Genomic DNA, 21,177 nt, shown 5'->3' on the forward strand with positions numbered 1-21,177 from the left:
AATTATAAATAATAAATTATAATGTATACCTTTATGGTCATTTTACATGTTAACCGCTAATCTAAACAGCTAATTTTACCAAATATTTTTTTATAAACCGCTAATACAATCTGTTGGTCAAACTTGCTAATACAATCCGCTATCTGATAACCGCTAACACAACCCGCTACCGCTAACTTCTAACCGCTGATAACCAAACAAGCCCTTTAGCTAAAGCATCAGCCGGCCGATTTAATTCCCGTGGTATAGCTGAAATCTGCCAAAAAGGGAAGGAAATTAAACGAGCTCTTTTTTACAGGCTTCAAGTATATTGTGCGCAGCAATGGATGGGGCTCTAGATGTGTGGAGGTAGGCTACTGCTTCAGCAGAGTCAGACTCAATCAGGATCTGTTTGAGGCCTAGAGACCCGGCCAGTTGGATCCCTTTAAGTAATGCCCAAGATTCCGCTTCAAGAGGGGAGCATATGCCAATTGCTGATACAAAGCCTTTTATCCATAAACCAGTGTGATCTCTTATGACTCCACCACAGCCAGCTAGACATGAGTGCAGCATAACGGAGCCATCAACATTCAGCTTCACGGAGCCCTCAGGTGGTTTTTCCCAACTAAACTTCGTCTAAGCCATGAGCTCTTCGAAATTTGGGGACCTTTTGCTCTGGAGAAAGCTCTGCTAATTTCCTCTACTTGTAGTCTGATCAAGGATATTTTTGCTGCCAGTGGTTTGAAGGAGCCACTAAAGATAACCTCATTGCACCACTTCCATATCCACCACATACCAACTGCAAAAATGATGCTATCGTTGCATGGGGCCCTGCCATGCCCGGAGATGGAAATTCCTTCGTCTAGCCAGTTCACAAGAGGCCTTGCTCGTAATTTTTCATGTATAGATGGCAAAATATGTTTCCAGACATCATCCGCAACTGGGCAGAACCGTAGAGCGTGATCCGAATTTTCAACAATTTCCTCACAGTACCAGTAGTTCGGATGAGTTGTCAGACCCCGCTTTAGTCGATTATGATTCGCCATGATCCTATCATGCCTGACGAGCCAAAGAAATGTGCGAATTCTATTGGGAAGTTTTAATTTCCAAATTTTGTTCCACTTAGCTGCATCGAGAGGAGCCGCAATATTGCGTGAAATATCATAAGCAGAGCTGACTGAGAAGTTTCCGTTGCAGCCTCCAGTCCAACCCATTGAGTCACTTAAATCAGTCTCATTATGCAGTAAAAAACCAGCTAGTTTGTTCAAAGTTTCAGACGGCAACAAATGGTCCACTTGATCCCAATGCCAGCCCTCATCTGCATCCCAATAGCTGTCCACACTTCTATAAAAATCGAGAGGAGGAATGACACCAGTTGCAAATTCCAGGAGAGGTTTATTTTCTAGCTACTTGTCTTGCCAGAATAGTGTGATGTTTCCATTGCTAACAAGTTTCTTACTGCCACACTGGAGAATAGGTATGGCTTTGATGATTCCTCTCCATGCATTGGAGCTAGTGGCCTTAACCTGCCAAGATCTTAGGTCAGCCGGCAGTACTCCATATTTGGCTTTGAATAATTTGATCCATAGGCAATCCTCGTCTTGAGCCAGCCTCCATCCGAGCTTTGCTAAAAAAGCTAAATTCATATGTTTAAGATTACGGATGCCTAGGCCCCCATTTGATTTACTGTTAGTCACCGAATCCCAGTTTAAAAGGTGGCATTTTCTGGCCCTATCTTTGCTGCCCCAAAGGAAATCTTTAATCAATCTTTCAATGGACGAGATCACCCCAGCCGGAAGCAAGGTCGTTTGCATGGTAAAATAAGGGATGGTTGCAAGAGCCAATTGGACCAATACGTGTCGTCCAGCAAGGGAGAGAGTCTTGGATTTCCATCCTGTCAATCGTGACTGTATTTTCTCCAGAATTCCACTATAAGAGTCTTGTTTGAGCCGGCCATGGATAGAAGGGACCCCCAAATATTTCCCCAGGTCCACCACGCTGGGTATGCCCATTGAATCGACGATTTGTTGTTGGAGATGAGGATCGGTATTCCTTGAGAAAAACAGCGAAGACTTTTGCATACTGACTCTTTGGCCTGAGGACGAGCAAAAGAGATCCAAACACGATTTCATTTCCAAAGCTTGCCGGACAGATGCCTCACCAAAAAAAAATAGATTATCTGCAAAAAAAGATGGGATATGTTAGGAGCATTGCGTGTAATTTTTATACCTTTCCAACGACCGTTTCTAGTGGAAATGCCTATTAAATGGCTTAATCTTTCTATGCATAAGACAAAGAGGAGAGGGGAAATAGGATCTCCCTGTCTTATTCCTCTTCCCGGTGAGAACCAATTAGTTTGATGCTTATTCCACAAAACCGCAAGGCGCGAAGAGGATACACATTTGAGGATATTTGTAGACCAAGTACGGTTGAGCCCGATATCCTGCAGAGTATCCATTATAAAGTTCCATGAAAGCCTATCGTAAGCTTTCTCAAGATCAACTTTTAGCATCATCCATCCTACTTTCCCTTTCTTGTATCTCATTGAATTAAGGAGTTCCTGATAAACAAGGATATTGTTCGAGATCTGTCTCCCCGGGATAAAGCTTGTTTGGTGTGGGCCAACTAGTTTTTTGGAGATGTCTTTAAAGCGAAGTGTCATGATCTTCGTGATTAGTTTGTAGGAAGTATTGCACAGGCCTATAGGCCGGAATTGCTTGATATTTTCCGGGTTGGAGACCTTGGGAATTAAGGAGAGGAAGGTATCGTTGCAGTCAGCTGGAAGAGCACCAGAAGCAAAGAAATCAACAACCATTTTGAGGAGGCTGCTACCCACAATATCCCATGATTTTTGAAAGAAGCCGGCAGTAAGACCATCCGGGCCGGGAGCTTTACAGGGTGCCATGTCAAACAACGCAAACTCCACTTCTTCCAATGAAACTGGAGAGTAAACCTCCAACCAATCAGATTCATCTAGTTGAGGGAAATTGCCTCGCTGCAAACCTTGACTAAGATTTGGGTCGACCGAAAACAACTTTAGAAAATAGCTACGGACATGACTCCTTATCTCGCTCTCGTTTGTAATGATACATCTTTCATCATTTCTTAAGCAGTTGATGGTAGCCTGCTTGCTCTTGATTGAAGTAGCAATGTGGTAAAACCGAGTGTTACGATCCCCGGATGAGATCCATTCTTCACGCGAACGCTAAAACCATATGAGTTCCTATTGATATAGTGTTTCCTCCAGTTCTTTGCGTAATCTACGCTCCAATTTGATAAGATCAGATCTTACTCTCAAGGACAAGTTGCGTTGAATTCCCTCAAGCCTAGCCAAGAGTCGTTTTTTCCTTTGGAAGACATTACCAAAAGTATCTCTGTTCCAGTTAGTTAAGGCTTGAGACACAGCAGTGATGTTGAGTGGGAGAGGCCGGTCATTTTGCCAGTTTGCTTGGACACAAAGCTTGAAACTAGGGTGCGTTGTCCAGGCTAAGTTAAATATGAAGCGGGAGATTGCCATATTCTGGGATACCGGCTCCGTATTAATCAAGATTGGGCAGTGATCCGACCCAATCCTTGGAAGGTGATGAACCTCTGCATTCGGGAAACAACATTTCCAATCCATGTTACATAAGGCACAATCCAATCGGGCACCCTTGAAAGTGACCGAGTCCGCTCCTCTCACCCATGAAATTTTAGGTCCCGAGTAGCCTAGGTCGATGAGTCCTTCTCTAAAAATTCATTCGTTGAAGTCAGCACATCTTGACGACGAAAAGGTTACCGGATTGCTTACTTCATCCCGGCATGTCACAGCATTAAAGTCTCCTACTGTAAGCCAGGGGCCTTGTGGATTGAAAAAATTTCCAGATAAATCCGAAAATAAACTCCTTCTTAATGAAGGACTAGGGCTGCCGTAAACCAGAGAAAGTAGCCATGGTTCCACAGTATGCTCAAGAACCTGAACAGAGATGAATTGCGGGTGAGTGAATAGAATTTGTAGATTTAATGCAGACTTCCACAAAATCCAAATACCCCCCGAAAAGCCTAAAGCTTCTACCCTTACCCATTCATCAAATCCTAGTCTAGAACAAATTCTATTAGCCTGACTTCCTGAAGTTTTTGGTTCAAGGAGACAAAGCAAAGAAGGCTTATAAAGGTGCAGAAAGTATTTGAGGGAGCGTCCAAAAGAATTCGAGACCGCACCCTGACAATTCCAAATTAATAAAAACATTAAAACAGGTTGAAAAGGAACAAACACACCTAGAGGTGAAGGCGGGGATCCGCCTTAATGGCAGCAGAATCGCTGTGAACAACATCTAAATGCATAGACACTTCTTGGGGAGGAATCGACCGCAGTGGGTCATTCGATGTATCTGGCGGGACATCCTTATAGGTATTTCCGAGCGCAGAGTGTGTAGAGGACTCCGGTTGATCTGGTGGTACTTCTTTGAAAGTATTCGCAAACGTAGTAAGCATGGGCGACCCTGGCTGATCGACAGTTGTAGAAGAGTGATAGACAGTGTAGGTGGCAACATTGCCTCCTCTACTCGATCCCTGGACTACAGTGTGTTCTGATTCGGCCGCAGCCCTGTTAGGTGCTCCACCCCTCCCTCCTCGGCTACTGCTTGCGCCTCTGCTTGGTGGCTGGGGTTCGTTCTGTCAACGATGGACAGGCTGGTTAGACGTTGATGGCACAAAATCGGGGTTTCTCTGTTCGACACGTTGCTTGCCCCCCCTGTAATTGGTCCTAATTCTTGGGAGATTGACGGCTGGTTGCTGGAAATCTTGGGCGATAAATTGTTCATTCTGGGGTATTTCCATGGCTTCTTCTCCCATCTCATTTAGGGGGGTAAATCTTGATTGCGAAGCGATATCCACCTGCGCCGATGTAGTAGGGCCAGGCGTGTGATGCTGTCTAGACTAGACCGGATCATTTCTCAGTTGATTGGGACCTCTGAATTGATTTCTTCTATCTCTCCTGGTCACTAACATCCACTTACCATAACTTTCCTTAGGAAGCTGCGTGGGCTGTTCTACTTCAATATTACCTTGGGTTCCTTGTGACTGTCCATCAGGGATCAAAGTTGTAGTTGCGTCTTTTCCACATTCTTCCATCCGATGACCGTAGATACCACACTTGAAGCAGATTTGATGGATACCCTCAAATTCTATCGGCCATTCAGTCCCATTTATGACAAAATTGGGTAGCAGGGGTTTGGTAATATCAAGTTCAACGCATACTCTCGCGAACTTCCCTTTAGAAGCCAGGCTAGTTGTTATGTCAATTTTGACAGGGCGCCCAATGACTTTACCAATTTTCTTTAGGAAGTCGTCGTCAAAATATTCTATAGGGAGGGAAGAGAAACGTACCCAAGCCAGCACCTTGTCGATCTTGTTCACTCTGGTGTCAAAATTTGGCCTCCATTCTTGGACATTCAGATAGTGATCGAAAACCATCCAAGGTCCACCATACTTCGCCGATTCGTAGTCTGCAAGAGAGTCGAATTTAGCCAAAAAGTAATCATGATTCAAAGCAATTAGCTCAAACCCGGACTCCGGTTTCCACATCCGTTGTAGTCTCTGCAAGAGGTAGGTATATCCGATTGTTCTGCCCAGAAAACGCATAATCAGAGACCTTCGCCAGGGTCGTCGGAGTCTTTCTTTTTCTTCTTTGGTAACCCGGATCACCGGGTACTCGTAGACAGTATCATCTTCATCCATCTCGTCATCCTTGGAAGCCAGGTCCTCGTCCACCAATTGGGTGTTGGTTCTTCTACTCCATGGTTGGTTGGGTGTCGCCGATGGCGTTCTCCACTGAGTTGAATCCGGAGTTTCTATTCTCGTTCCAATGGGGGTCTCTTGCGCTTGACTTACAGATTGCGGTTGATCGCGTCCTCTCTTGGATTTCTTCGTGCTCCTTTCCAAAAGATCTTGATCTTTCGGCGACCGGTGGGTCGCCGGAGATTGCATGTCCGAGAGAGAGTCCGTTACCATCCAGGCAGTTTCAAGTTATTAAGTGAATATTATGCTATATGAGAAATTAGCATTTTAGCAGTATAAGAGTTACATTAATGGAAAAAAGTTAAATAAATCACAAACTATGTGAAAAAGTTTAATCCTACACTCAAATTAGAAAAAAAAAAAAAAAATCATATAAATATTTGAACTCCATAAAGAAAAATGAAATACTCATTTTTAACCTATAAATTACCTGTTATTATATGTTACTTTTGATAAGTCTTTCATCATATGTAATATATATTACTTGCTTGCATATAAAGTTGTGGCAACTGCAATTATTCTTCTTGATCAATAGCCATGACACAACAACCATCTTCCTTTAAAAAAATGTTTTAAAAAAATCAAAATAGTATACATGCATGGCATTTACACAAGCTAATATAATAATATTATACGTGGAAATCACATCAGCAATAACAAGTAACTTATAAGAAAAAAATGGAATCGACTGAACTTCTTTTTAAAGTGTAGGTATTTGTATAAAGTTTTTTTAGATTCGAGAATCATATGATTAAATAATATTGGGAAAAAAAAAACACAAAAATATGGAGAAACTGAGAAAAGAAAAGAAGGCTACATTCATCTTCCTATGTCCTTGGAGGTGATGTTTCCTCCATCCACCACGGGCCACGGTGGTTGTCGGTTTCGGATGCAGCGGCCCCGCCACCATGAGAAATTATTTGGAATGGATGGACCCACCAAATAAAAGTGAAATTGATTGAACACATACATGCCCTACTCAAAATTATACTTTTTTGAATTCAATGATTTTGTATAGTCATCATCACCATTTCACTATTATAATAATAATAATAATAATAATAATAATAATAATAATTAACATCTTATTTGTTTGCAGTTAATATATTATGTATATACAATTAATTAATAATTTTTATGTGTTTGTAGCTATCATGTTATGTGTATGTCTATAATTATTATCATTTATGTGCCTTCAATTTATTTACAAGTGTAAAAACAATTAATTATATGTACAAAATGTGTCAACTACAGAAACAAAATTTGAAGATTATTTTTTGAATAATGTTCACATTACAAAGTAGACCATGGCCCATAGTATAATTTGCCGATGAAAGTAGAGCTCCTCTCTGGGCTGGACTTGCAGTGGCTATATATTTCGAAGTTAAAGGAAATGTGACATGGGCTGGTTTGCTGCTTCATTGGATTGGTTGGGGACAGGACACGGCAAATTATGCTGTGGACTCGTGTTTAAAACGACGTCGTTTTAAAGGAAAACGCGGTTTTTTAGTTAAAAAAATTTTAATTTTATCTCGCCGTTAACGGCGTTATTCGTTTGTGGCATTATGAATGTACAGTTATGGAATTATGAATGTACAGTTATGCAATTATGAATGTACAGTTATGGAATTATGAATGTAAGTTATGGAATTATGAACACAGAGCTCTGACATTATGAACTTACAATTATGAACATATAGTGATAAAATTATGAACATAGAGCTCTAAAATTGTGAACATAGAGTTTCGAAAATTATGAATTTACAGTTATTGAATTATGAATGTACAGTTACGGAATTATGAATGTACAATTATGCAATTATGAATGTACAGTTATGCAATTATGAACACAGAACTCTGACATTATGAACTTACAATTATGAACATATAGTGATAAAATTATGAACATATACTCCTATAACAAAGTGGTCTGAAATTATTTAAAAAAAAAAGTGGAAGAGAACAGTGCCACTAACGGCACCGTTACCGTGTCCAGCATGCATGCTGGACACGGGTCCATAGCATAACGATTGACAGGACACTCAACTCTTCTTATTCATCCCATTTACTCCTCGCTATGTATATGAGTCGTTATGTTGTGCATCGGTGCACACGGATGCAAAAACGACGTCGTTTTGACGTCGACTTAAAAAAAATTTAGAATTGCATAACTACACATCCATAATTTCATAACTATACATCCAAAATTGCATAATTATACATCCATAATACATCCAGAATTGCATAACTATACATCTAGAATTGCATAACTACACATCCATAACTTCATTATTATACATCCAGAATTGCATAACTACACATCCATAACTTCATAACTATAAATCCAGAATTGCATAACTTCATAACTATACATTAAGAATTGCATAACTACACATCAATAATTTCATAACTATAAATCCAGAATTGCATAACTATACATCCATAATTTCATAACTATACATTCAGAAATTATGCAAAACATAATGTTGTTAACGGGAATCGAAACTGAATTTTTTTAAAAGTTGGACGCGCATTTTTAATCAAAACGACGTCGTTTCTACATCCGTGTGCACCATGCATGGTGCACACGGATGCACAACATAATTTGCCTATGTATATAAAGCCTTATTGCATGGTTTCTTCATAAATGATATATAGGACATTGAGATTATATTCCTCCAATTAGTAATGATAGGACATTGAGATTTTTGAGAGCCCAATCATAATTGGAATTATGTCTACAGGATGGGCAATTATTATATGTGAATCATGGTTTATATTATAAAGTGGACCAATAATATATTAGTTCATTTTATTATATTAGCAAAAAAATAATAATAATAACATTCAATAACCACAAAGCATGGTTGGTTGCTCAGGCATTAATGTTTTAAGTCGAACAATTGTACGTGCAGGCCAAAGTCTCAAGGATGTGGGAGTTATGCAAGTACATTACACGATGGCATAGCCGAGAGGTCATGTTCCTTGGCATGCAATATACTAGGATAGTATTAAAGTAGCTCATACAAAACCATTAAGTAAAAACACCATTATTGACATGATGATGAAGACAATACATGCAACGTACGTCAATATTGGTAAAATTATTCTTTTCAACTGTTTGGTAAAATAGTTAGCATATAAATCAATTTTGACTTATTTGACCACTATTAATTATTTGACTTGGTTTAAAAATCAATATAAGTGTTTGATTAATTAGCTTTTTGTACACCAAAATGCTAAAATTTAAAAAGCTACTCAAAACAACTTTTTCAATTAGCTTTTTGAGAAAAGAAATTATACCAAACAGCTATCAGCTAACAGCTAATTTACCAAACACCTTTCTACAATCAACTAATGTTATTAACAAGTTATACCCTCTAATTAACCCAATCAACTAACAGTCATTTACCAAACATGACCTATATTACTTTCATAGGCTTGTACGAGTTAATTTCTTCACGAAGCAGATTTTCCCATAAGCACAAACATCAAAGCTTGTTGAGCATATAATATATAAATAGGGTTAATTTCACCAAAAGTCCCTTGTTTTTTGTGACAATTTCAAATTTAGTCTTAGACTATTGTTTTTGTCATTTAACATCCTAGACTATTATTTTTTGGACACTTATAGTCCTTCTCATAATTTTTTCTATTTTTAGTAAGGACATTTTTGTATTTTCATTGGTTATTTTTTCGGTTTTAATCGGTTTAATTGTTTTAGAACTTTTACTAAAAACGGTTGAAAAATATAGTTACTAAAAATCAGAGGTTACCTAAAGTTCTAAACCGGTTGAAACCTAAAAAATAACAAAAGAAAAATATGAAAAGACAAAAATGTCCTTACTAAAAATAGGAAAAGTCATGAGAATGACTAAAAGTGTCCAAAAAATAATAGTCTGGGATGTTAAATGGCAAAAACGATACTCTGGGACTAAATTTGGAATTGCCACCAAAGACAAGAGACCTCTGGTAGAATTAACTCTATATAAATATAAATGTGCAATTTAACTATCAGCTTAGACTTTTAGTTGAGATGGAGCACATGCTTCAATTTGGTATCAGAGCCAACTCCATTCCAACGTCCAGACTGGATAGTATGATCATCAGGGTGCCAGACTGGATAGTATGTTCATCAGGGTGCTGAACTATTTGGTTGTATTTAATTAAAGGGAAAATGGTCAAATAGGCCCTCGAACTTTAGCTTAAAATTCAATTAGGCCTCTAAACTTTTTAACGGTGCAATTACACCCCTCAACAATTCATTTAAGTGCAATGAAGTCCAAAAACAAATTAATGACCTGCTATCACAAGTCATTAGGGTTCAGGCCACCTTCCGGCGAATTTTCCGACAAAAAAAAAAAAAAAAAGTGACCGGCGAAATTTTCAACAAATCTGGGTCGGTTGCTGGTCACTTTTTTTTTTTTTCCGGAAAATTCGCCGGAAGGTGGCCTGAACGCTAATGACCTGGGATAGCAGGTTATTAACTTGTTTTTGGGCTTCATTGCACCTAAATGAATTGTTGATGAGTGTAATTACACTTTTAAAAAGTTTAGGGGCCTAATTGACTTTTAAGCTAAAGTTCGATGACCTATTTGACCATTTTCCCTTAATTAAATGTTGTATGTTTTACCTAATGTTTGAAAGGTTTCGATCTCAAGCTGATAATGGATTTTAAAATTTTTTCAGAGATCAGTTTAATCAACACAAAAAAGTGTTGGAAAATGTTATAATGATGTCCGCCATGTGGTATTACTGCGTGGAAGGGCACTGTAGCCTTTTCCCTTAAATAAAGGGAGGCGAGGGGATGAGGGCATTTAGAAACAGGGCATATAAGGTGTATTCTACCACCTAACAAAAACCATGTGGTGTGGTATCACTGAAATCAAATGTCTTTTCTGGTTGCATTCATTGGCTTCTGAAATTGAAATTTTGTTCAGATTTATGGCTTATCAAGCACAAATCCATTGTCAGTTCATCACATGTCTCCCTAACTTGGCAGTCTAGGGAATACAATGGTGTGGGGTTATCTCATGTCAGCACCAGGTCCTCATATGGTACAATATCATAGACCTAATGTTAGTGGAGTAATCACATACGGGATTACTACAGCAATGCAAATACCATATCATTCAGGTATTGTAGCTAGCTAGCATCGGTGCTTCATTTTTCCTTCCATCTTCATTTCCACTTACATAGGGTTTTGAGCATTGAAATAATGAGTGGTGGGTCAGGTATTGTGATGCCATCTCCGGGTCAATCACAAATTGCAGTTCGCTCACATTTACCCAGTTCCCTCAGGGTAGTGCCTCTAATCAAATGTCATGTTGAATTGCTGCGGGAGATGCACCATATCTTCTTCATCTTCAACATGTAAGCTTCATCCCTCTCCCCCTCCATGTTTATGTTGGTTTTGCCTAATCTAATCTTCACATGTATTATTAATATGGTACTATACCTACCTCCTTTTGATTTTCGACTAATCCTACCTTTATTGATGGTCCTTGTGGTGGATACAGGAAATCGCTGATACAAAATTTCCCCAAAACCCTAGCCCATGTTTTTTTTTCCAAAGACTTACCTAAAAACCACGGAATTTTCTTGTTTATTGTTTCAAGAAGCATGACGTCTTTGTTGTCTCTTAGCTGGAAACTAAAGAAGTTATTGGAAGAATATCAATCACTTTTTCGAGATAGTCACCGATCTCTTCTTAGAGGACATAGGAGTCCGCGACCGGGTGGACTCCCTCTTTGACGCCGCCATGGAGTAGTATATAGTTGTTCTCGTCACTAGACTCTTATTTACTATCAAGAGGAGCACCGAAAAACAAATAAGAGTTCGTTGTTTTACTTTGCTAAAATGTCTTCTTGGAGTAAAATGACCCCACATCCACCCTTCATTCCAAGAAATGTGCAAAGACATTTTTAATTTAGCTACTCTAGTGGGAAGATGGGTGAGATCTTATCAAAGTGTAGTGTGAATGCCTGTCCAACATTACCTCTCAGTATTTATGTCCAGAATTGATAGATATGATATGTTAATTGTTATCTCCCAATAACAAAACACTAACTAAATCCGTTGCAGGTATTTTGTTTTTCCAAATTATTTCAAAATGTTGTGAGGCTTTTAGACCAGTTGCGGGTTGGTGGTAAAATATCATAGCCTAGGTTTGTTTCTGTTTTGGTCTACTTTGTGTTACAAAGTGGTATGAAAGCCTAAGTTAGGCCCTTGACTTAGCGAGTTTAAGTTGCGAAATCTTGGGCATAAGAAATAGAATTTTTAGGCTCTGATACAAAATGGTATCAGAGCGGTACGAACCTTTGCAATATAAGAATCGTTATGCTATGGACCCGTGTCCAGCATACATTGTGGACACAGAACGGTGCCGTAAGTGGCACCGTTATCTTCCACCATTTTTTTTTTTAATTTCAGACCGCTTCGTTATTGGAGCATATGTTCATAATTTTATCACTATATGTTATAATTGTAAGTTCATAATGTTAGAGCTCTGTGTTCATAATTCCATAATTGTACATTCATAATTTCATAACTGTACATTCATAATTCCGTAACTATACATTCATAATTCAATAACTGTAAGTTCATAATTTTCGAAGATCTATGTTCACAATTTTAGAGTTCTATGTTCATAATTTTATCACTATAAATTCATAATTGTAAGTTCATAACATCAGAGCTCTGTGTTCATAATTCCATAAATGTACATTCATAATTCAATAACTGTACATTCATAATTCTGTAACTGTACATTCATAATTCTGTAACTGTACATTCATAATTCAATAACTGTACATTCATAATTTTCGAAACTCTATGTTCACAATTTTAGAGCTCTATGTTCACCCCTCGTTGGGATAGAGATCGAATTTCCTCATCGAGATCGAATTAAATTGACATTCATAACCCTTATATATCCCATTATTAGTTTTCAAATATGTGTGATATTTTTTTTATTCTTTTTTTTTTTTGAATATAATGATTCAAAACAATTTATAATTCAAATTCATATATATATGATAATACTTTTTGAGGGATCATTTTATGAACGAAGTCTTATTAGAACTTACTTAGATTAATCTTATTTTGTGAGATGCAAGTAATATTATAAAATAATAATGAAATGAAAAAAAAAAAAAAAAAAGTTGACTATTCAAACTCTAAGCTACTAGTCGAATTATGCACGTATGTAGGCATATGTAGCAATCGTGACAGCTATCCTTATGTACCGTAGCTATACTTATAGCTACAGTACCCCTTTGCTGGCAATGGAATTGGATGTATGCATATGCTCAATTTAAATTAAGAGTTTTAACTAAACAAACACATAAAATGATTTCTTTTAAATTTTTAGTGCTCGGGAGATGGTGAAAAATTGAAGTTTACGAAAATAATTTTTGGTTAAATAAAAAATAGTTTAATATTTTTTATTTTGAAAAAGAGTTAATTTCATATTTGGTCTTAGATTTATAAGTGACCGTCCATTTTTTAATTCTTTTTTTATTAGAACATTTTATTTTGGTCCTAGTATTATTGTGATATGACCAATTTTGGTCCTCTATCAACAAAATCGTTGAAATTTCGTTAAATTGAATGACATTTTGATCTTTTTAATTCAAATTGCATTAATCCGTTATATTTTTTATGTTTATTTTTTGAAAAAATCATAATTGAAGAGCTAAATGGCCTTGTGTTTAACGAAATTTCAACGATTTTTTTGATAAATGACTAAAATTGGTCATTTTACAATAATACTAGAAACAAAAAGAGATGTTTTGATAATAAAAAAAAAAAGAATTAAAAGTGAACTGTCATATATAAATCTAGGATCAAAAATAGAATAAATTCTTTTGAAGAAGTTAATTTTTTAGGGGAAGTTATTTTCGAATCCAACTACTTCTTCTTCATGACTCTTTTTAAAAATACTTCCTCGACTTTCTTCCACCATCGTCCACTTTTTACCTAAAACAGGATTAAAATAACGTCTTAATCACTTTCTCAAAAACATCATTAAAAAATCGTAGGAAGAAACAAGTGAGTCTCCTCTTTTACGGATTAATGAGAAAACATTGATCGCTGTCTACTGCTTAAATGTTCTGTCCGATGTACACAACCCTCAAAAATTGGGCACGTTAGTACTTAATCCCCAATCTTTTTAATTTTTTTTGGTGAGTAATCCCCAATCTTTTTGCCCCACACGCCAAGTTACATCATCTTCAAAAAGCCGCCTTGATTTTTCAAACAACATTGTTTGAAAAATCAACGCCTTTTGAAGATTATGTAACTTATATATCGTTCAGATAAGAACAGATGTTTATAGGACAAAATTGAAAATCAGTCATAACTATCTACGTGTCAAGATTTAATAGATTAGACGTAATTTTTTTTAAAAAGATGCAGTGATATTTTTGTAAATAACTCAAACATTGATGTAAGTAATATGTGATAAAAGTGCAAGTAAATGGTGCAAGTAAAATTACTTAAAAGTGCAAGTAATTTACTTTTTTAACTTTGATGCACTTAATGATAACGTTAGGTGCACTTAATATTGATACTCAATGTACATTATTTGTTACACTTTTAATACATTTTACTTGCATTTAGGTGTACTATATGAAACCGTTACTTGCACTTCAAAGTTCAATTATTTATGAAAATGTCATCGCGTTTTTTTAAATAGTATTTCTGATCCGTTAGATCTGGACATGTGGACGACTGCGATTGATTCTTAATTCTTTCCTGAGCATGTGGTTCTCACCTGAACCGTCTCATATATATATATATATATATATATATATATATATATATATATATATATATATATATAACACTGTTAGTCCACTTAATTATAAGATAAATATAGTTTTCATCCTTAACTAATTAATATTCATATAAAGTTGTAATAGTGTTACCTAATTAATCACTAAGGTAGTTTATTTAGTTTGAATGGATATTGTTATTTTGGATGGAAATTAATGGTGGAAACAGGACATATCGAGATAAACCTCAACAAATTAACATTGAGCATGTTATAGAATCTAAGGCCTAAGCCGATAAGTAGCAATCATTATTGTATGGACCATGGTCCACACAAGTTGTAAGGACCATATTTTGTCTACTGTAAAATAATGTACACTCAGTACAAAAATAATGTATATTCAATACAAAAATAATGTACATTGTATTCAGGGGATGTACATTATTTTTGTTCTGAGTGTACATTATATTGTATAATATACATTCAATACAAAAATAATGTACATTTAGCATATTAAAAATGTATTTTTTATTATAGTCCACATAACATTGTGTGGACCATGGTCCACACAATAATTTGCCGATAAGTAGGTATTTTAGGGTTAAATCTGAACTTTTTAAAGGCCGACTCAATATATGGGCTATTTAAAAAGTATTGGAGCGTTATGTTCTGTGTGCACCATGCAAGGTGCACACAGAATTGAATCCATAATTTCTATACTATAGATCCATAATTTCTATATTATAAATTCATAATTTTTATACTATAAATTCATAATTTCTGTACTATAAATTCATAATTTCTAAACTGTATAGTTATCAAATTATGAATATATAGTTCAGGAATTTGTGAATACAGAGTCCAACAATTGGAAATATGAACATTGAAAATTATGAACATAGAGTTTTGTAATTGTGAATATAGGGTTCAATAATTATGAATTTATAGTATAGAAATTATGGATCTATAATATAGAAGTTATGGATCCAATTCTGTGTGCATCATGCATGGTGCACACGGTTGCACAACATAATTTGCCAAAAGCCATCGTTATGCTGTAGAACCGTGTATACCTTGCAAGGTGGACACGATTCTATATTCATAATTACTGAATTATATGTTCATAATTATAAAATTATATATTCATAATTTTTGAACTTCATATTCATAATTATTGAATTTTATATTTACAATTACAGAACTCTATGTTCATAATTACTGAACTATATGTTCCTAATTATAAAACTATATATTCATAATTTTTGAACTTCATATTCACAATTATTGAATCTCTATATTCATAATTACAGAACTATATGTTCATAATTATGTTCACAACTCTATGTTCATAAATATAGAACTACATATTCGTAATTATGAACAGTTTTGAAACCGTGTCCACAGCATAATTTGCCCCTTTTAACGGGAAATTATGATGTGCATGGTGCACACGGTTGCAAAAATGGCGCCGTTTTACTTTTAAAAAAAAAATCATTTTCAATTGCCGTTAGTTACGTAAATATATGTTCATAATTTTATAATTTCACATTCTGAATGTATAGTTATGAAGTTATGGATGTGTAGTTATGCATGCAATTTTGAATGTATAGTTATGAAGTTATAATTTCACATTCTGAATGTATAGTTATGAAGTTATGGATGTGTAGTTATGCAATTCTGAATGTATAGTTATGAAGTCATGGATGTGTAGTTATGCAATTCTGAATGTATAGTTATGAAGTTATAATTTCACATTCTGAATGTATAGTTATGAAGTTATGGATGTGTAGTTATGCAATTCTGAATGTATAGTTATGAAGTTATGCAATTCTGAATGTATAGTTATGAAGTTATGGATGTGTAGTTATGTAATTCTGAATGTATAGTTATGAAGTTATGGATGTGTAGTTATACAATTATGAATATATAGTTATAAAGTTATGGATATAGTTCAAATTATGCACAACATAACGCTGCTAACGGCAATCAAAACTATTTTAAAAAAAAATTAGACATCAAAATAACGTCATTTTTGTAACTGGTACACACGATTGCACAACATAACGCTCCCCTTTTTACTTAACAGGCATAGTCAAGAGAGGCCCAAACTCAGCCAAGTCGTGGGCCCCTTGATAGGGCCCAACCTATTTCCATTCCCTATTGGATACCTAATAACACTAATATAAAAATGACAAAAATTGTATTTTCAAGTAAAAGTTTATTCTTTATTGATTGTAACTCAAATTAGAGATTGTCATTTTAACTATGCATCCTCCATTTTTGTAATTCAATATTATTTTAGTTGATCTAGGGACTACTATTGTATTTTCCATACTTCTAATCGATTGCAAAAATACAAAATTTTCATTGTACAAACTCACACATATACATATAAGTAATTTGCCTAGATATAATCAGTTGCAAAATTGAAAAATATAATATCAATCCTTGTATCAAATAAGAAAGTACTACCCTTCAAAAAAAAATTACTAAGGGTCTGTTTGGAATTATGGTGTTTGACTAGACTGAAAATTGAGAAGTCAAAAGAAAATGGGGTCTGGTCAAATGAAAAATGATCTCATTTTTTCGGAAAATGACTTCCCTTTTTTTTGGGAGAAGTCATTTTCCATCTCCTTAGACACGCTCTTCACTCCCTTCGGCCTTCCCCTTCAACATTCAACAGACAAAACTCAACCAACACCTCCTCCTCCAACAATCCAACAACCACAAAAGCTTCACCAATAGATCTCTACCAACACTAGAAAAGCTACAGAAATCCTTTTCCAGTTTGATTTTTTTTTTCTCAGAATTTCATAGATCTAAAAAAAGTGTGTTATTTTCCAGAGAAAGTTCCAGTGTTCGTCACTGATTTCCTCGCCCGGAAACCAGGTCCGGCTGAGGAAACCAGTGCGAACTGGTTTCCGCTGCGAAACCAGTGAATTGGTTTCCGCGAAAACCAGTTCACTGGTTTCGCATCAGAAACCAGTGCAGAGTGACTCTGCACTGGTTTCCGACTGTGGAAATCATTGGTGTTTTCCGATTGGTTCAACTTCTCATTGTTTATGCTTGCTATGCAGTTTTTATTAGTATTAATGATGTGAATTTTATTGGTATAACAATTAAAATATTTAATTATACTATTTTTCTCATTTTTCAATTCATTTTCTGTAAAATGAACTAAACACCAAAAGACAGTTTTCCATTATGCAGCTAAATACAGGAAAGAAAAATGACTTCTGGAAAATAACTCATTTTCCAAAAGTCACTTTCCTACTTTCCAAACAGACCCTAAATTACATAAGAGTGATGCTACAAATCCCTTCTAAATTGATAACAAAAATGACATGTTAACATCATTGGAAGAAGTACAAATTGTATTATTTCAGAATAAAACATATCTTGTGACTATAGATTATATATAATTGGTAAATGATCACAAGAAATAAACCAGCTTTATTAATTCATGCATATTATATTCTTAATTTCTTATATATAGTTCTTTCATTGGATCCAAATTTCATAACCCCCATCCACTTCAAAAGCATAATTGGGGAAAAAAAAATGAAGTTTTGCTTAGTGTTAGCATTGTTTTCGATCGTGATATTAGCATCCCAAGCACAAGAGCAATGTGGGCACCAAGCCGGCGGAGCATTATGCCCAGGCGGACTATGTTGCAGCCAATACGGCTTTTGTGGCGACGAGCCTGAATACTGTTCGCCAAGTTCCGGCTGCCAGAGCCAGTGTTCCTCCTCCTCCGGCGGCGGCGGCGGCGGCGGCGATGTTAGTAGCATAATCAGCCAGGCTATTTTCGATGACATGCTCAAGTATCGCGACGATTCACGCTGCCACGCCCCATGGTTTTACACCTACGACGCCTTCATCGCCGCCGCGAAATCCTTCGGAGAATTTGCGACGACTGGGGATTTGGATACTAGGAAGAGAGAAGTTGCCGCTTTCTTGGGCCAAACCTCCCATGAGACTACTGGTTAGTTTCATTTTACTTTTCTTCCTTATTAATTATTGATTGTTACAATTAGAGCTTTCAAAATGGTTTGGCCCTCACCTGTCCCGTCATATAATAAGGGTAGGTTAAGTTAAGAATTTAATAATTTATGATAACATTAATTGTTTTGTACAGTTGTCAATTTTGATAGGTTAGTCGGTAAAATAAGTTATGAGTGTTGTAATAATACTTGTAACCCTTGTTACATAACGTTTTGGTATGTTTTGTAAAGGTGGGTGGGATGCTGCACCAGATGGTCGGTATGCATGGGGATATTGCTTTTTACGAGAGGGCACAGATGATCCTTATTGCAATGTAACTCAAGAGTGGTCATGTGCTCCCGGCCAGAAATATTTTGGACGTGGTCCTATCCAAATTTCTTAGTAAGTATATAATATATAATTAATGTTCGAATCATATATATTCACTTATTTTTGCAATTCAAATAACACCAATATTTCATTTTGCAACTTTTTAGCAACTACAACTATGGTGCCGCCGGGAAAGCTCTTGGATATGATTTGATAAGTAACCCGGACCTTGTAGCGACGGACCCAACGGTTTCTTTCAAGACAGCATTCTGGTTCTGGATGACACCTCAGGGAGCCAAGCCATCTTGCCACGACGTGATCACCGGAAAATGGAGTCCGTCGCCGCCTGACACGGCGGCGGGGCGTGTTCCGGGGTACGGACTGGTCACCAACATCATCAACGGTGGGGTTGAGTGTGGGCCGGCGGGCGAGCATGATAAAGAAGCGGACCGGATTGGGTTCTACAAGCGCTATTGCGACATATTTAGTGTAGGCTATGGTGACAATTTGGACTGCTCCACTCAAACTCCTTATAGTCCATAGGAGTTATTAGTGACTTTATAAAGAAATAAAATCATCTCTATGTCTTGAAAAAAAAAAAAAAGTAGTGGGGGTATTAATATTCCAGTAAGAATATTTAAAATAATATACAGAGTATATATTTTGCGTATACTTATGATATTATATAGTTGGTATTTCTATATTGTATTTTCACGTTTTATATCATGATTTGCTGAAACTTATTAATAATACTAGTTTTTATTTTCTTTTATACGTCCATTGCGCGACAGCTTTAATGTTCAATGTTTGTATTTAAATAAATAATTCAAAGTATATCAATGCAATATTATACATGAGAAGTTCATTATAGCTGACATTAAAATTAATGTTTACTCTTTCCTCAAAAAATTATCTAAATAATTATTGTAGTTAGTATAGTATTAAGAATTTTGTTCGATAAAAAAAAAAAAAAAAAAAAAAAAAGAGAAAATGGTCAAATAGACCATCGAACTTTAGCTGAAAAATCAATTAACCCCCTCAACTTTTTAAAGGTGCAATTACACCCATCAGCAATTCATTTTGATGCAATGAAGCCCAAAAACCAGTAGTGACCTGCTATCACAGGTCATTAGGGATCCGGTTACCCTCCGACAAAATTTTCAGGAAAAAAAGTGACCGGCGACCGACAATCACAGAGAAGGAGATCAAGGTCGCCTTCTCCGTAGAGAAGAAGACCACTGGGCAATGTTAAAAAAAAACGATGTCGTTCTGGAGAATAACCTTAAAAAAATAATAATAATAAAATCCCGGGGATGCCTAGACCGCCTAGGCAGCCAGCCGCGGAAGAGGCCGATTTCGGCATTTCTCAACGCGATCGGGCGCCGCCTAGCGCCTAGGCACGATTTTTACAACCATGCCACTGGGTTGCCTTCTCCGGTTGAGAAGGCGACCCCTTCTCCACCCTTTAACCATTTTTTTTTGAACACATCCTTTAACCATTTAATTATTAGCTTTTAGTCATTTTAGCTCCTAGCTATCTAATGGTTTTATAAAACCCTCATTGGAGTTGGGCTGGCCTTTTTGGAACAAAAGTATCGAGTATAATTATACATGTATAGTATGCTTGTTTGTACCAACCTACCAAGTAATGTGGGGATTAGGTATCAAGTACAAATTTTATATATGTACAGTATGCTTGTTTGTACTAGCCTACCAGGTAATATGGGGATTAGATATCATACAAACTATATATAGTATGCTTGTTTGCAGGAACAAGTTAAGGGCTCAAGTACAATCATGCATAGTATACTTGTTAATATGAACAGTGCCATTACTATCACACTTTAGACTAAACTTAGTAATTCGGAATTGTCAGAATTTTTTCTTTTAAAAGCAATTTTAACCATTTAATTATTAGCTTTTAGCTATTTTAGCTCCTAAGCTAGTTATCAAATGGTTTTATCAGGACCAAGTCCACCACAAATCGGGTACGAATGCATAAAATCGGGATAATAAAATAATAATATTATTGCTTGGGGCGCTAGGCCTAGAAAAGTATGTATAATGCCAAAAATAACCACCTAAAGAATAAATAAATAACAAATATTATAGCCCCGATGCTTAACTTCGGAGTTAGGACCACAAGCCACTGGGTTAAAAGTATTGTAAGGATCAGAGAATGATATCCAAATGAGAGACAAGAGTGTCATTTTTATAGTACTGAAACCCTTTCATGGTTTAACAAATGTTTTGTCTTCATTGGCCTCTCATCTTAGCTATATACATGTATCCCATCTTCACTCAACTCCCACTACTTTAATTTGCTGCTA

At 36.2% G+C, this 21,177-nt stretch overlaps 1 protein-coding gene and 1 long non-coding RNA gene across 2 annotated transcripts; one reads left to right on the plus strand and one right to left on the minus strand.

The window, feature by feature from the left end:
- Nucleotides 1–46: 46 nt before the first annotated feature.
- Nucleotides 47–21,170, minus strand: LOC109167716. Its single transcript, XR_002051901.1, has 3 exons — nucleotides 21,160–21,170; nucleotides 8,990–8,996; nucleotides 47–204 (listed from the first exon to the last, which is right to left on the minus strand). It is a non-coding gene; the product is annotated as an uncharacterized LOC109167716 (long non-coding RNA).
- On the plus strand, nucleotides 18,048–19,531 carry LOC109167714 (chitinase 3-like). The gene is made up of 3 exons (XM_019316809.1): nucleotides 18,048–18,518; nucleotides 18,769–18,919; nucleotides 19,015–19,531. Exons 1-3 carry the CDS (start codon nucleotides 18,095–18,097, stop codon nucleotides 19,388–19,390), a joined length of 951 nt encoding a protein of 316 aa, XP_019172354.1. The 5' UTR covers nucleotides 18,048–18,094; the 3' UTR covers nucleotides 19,391–19,531.
- Nucleotides 21,171–21,177: the final 7 nt, after the last annotated feature.

Source organism: Ipomoea nil, unplaced genomic scaffold (assembly GCF_001879475.1).
Source record: "Ipomoea nil cultivar Tokyo-kokei standard unplaced genomic scaffold, Asagao_1.1 scaffold3169, whole genome shotgun sequence".
In the NCBI taxonomy this organism is placed as follows: Eukaryota; Viridiplantae; Streptophyta; class Magnoliopsida; order Solanales; family Convolvulaceae; genus Ipomoea; species Ipomoea nil.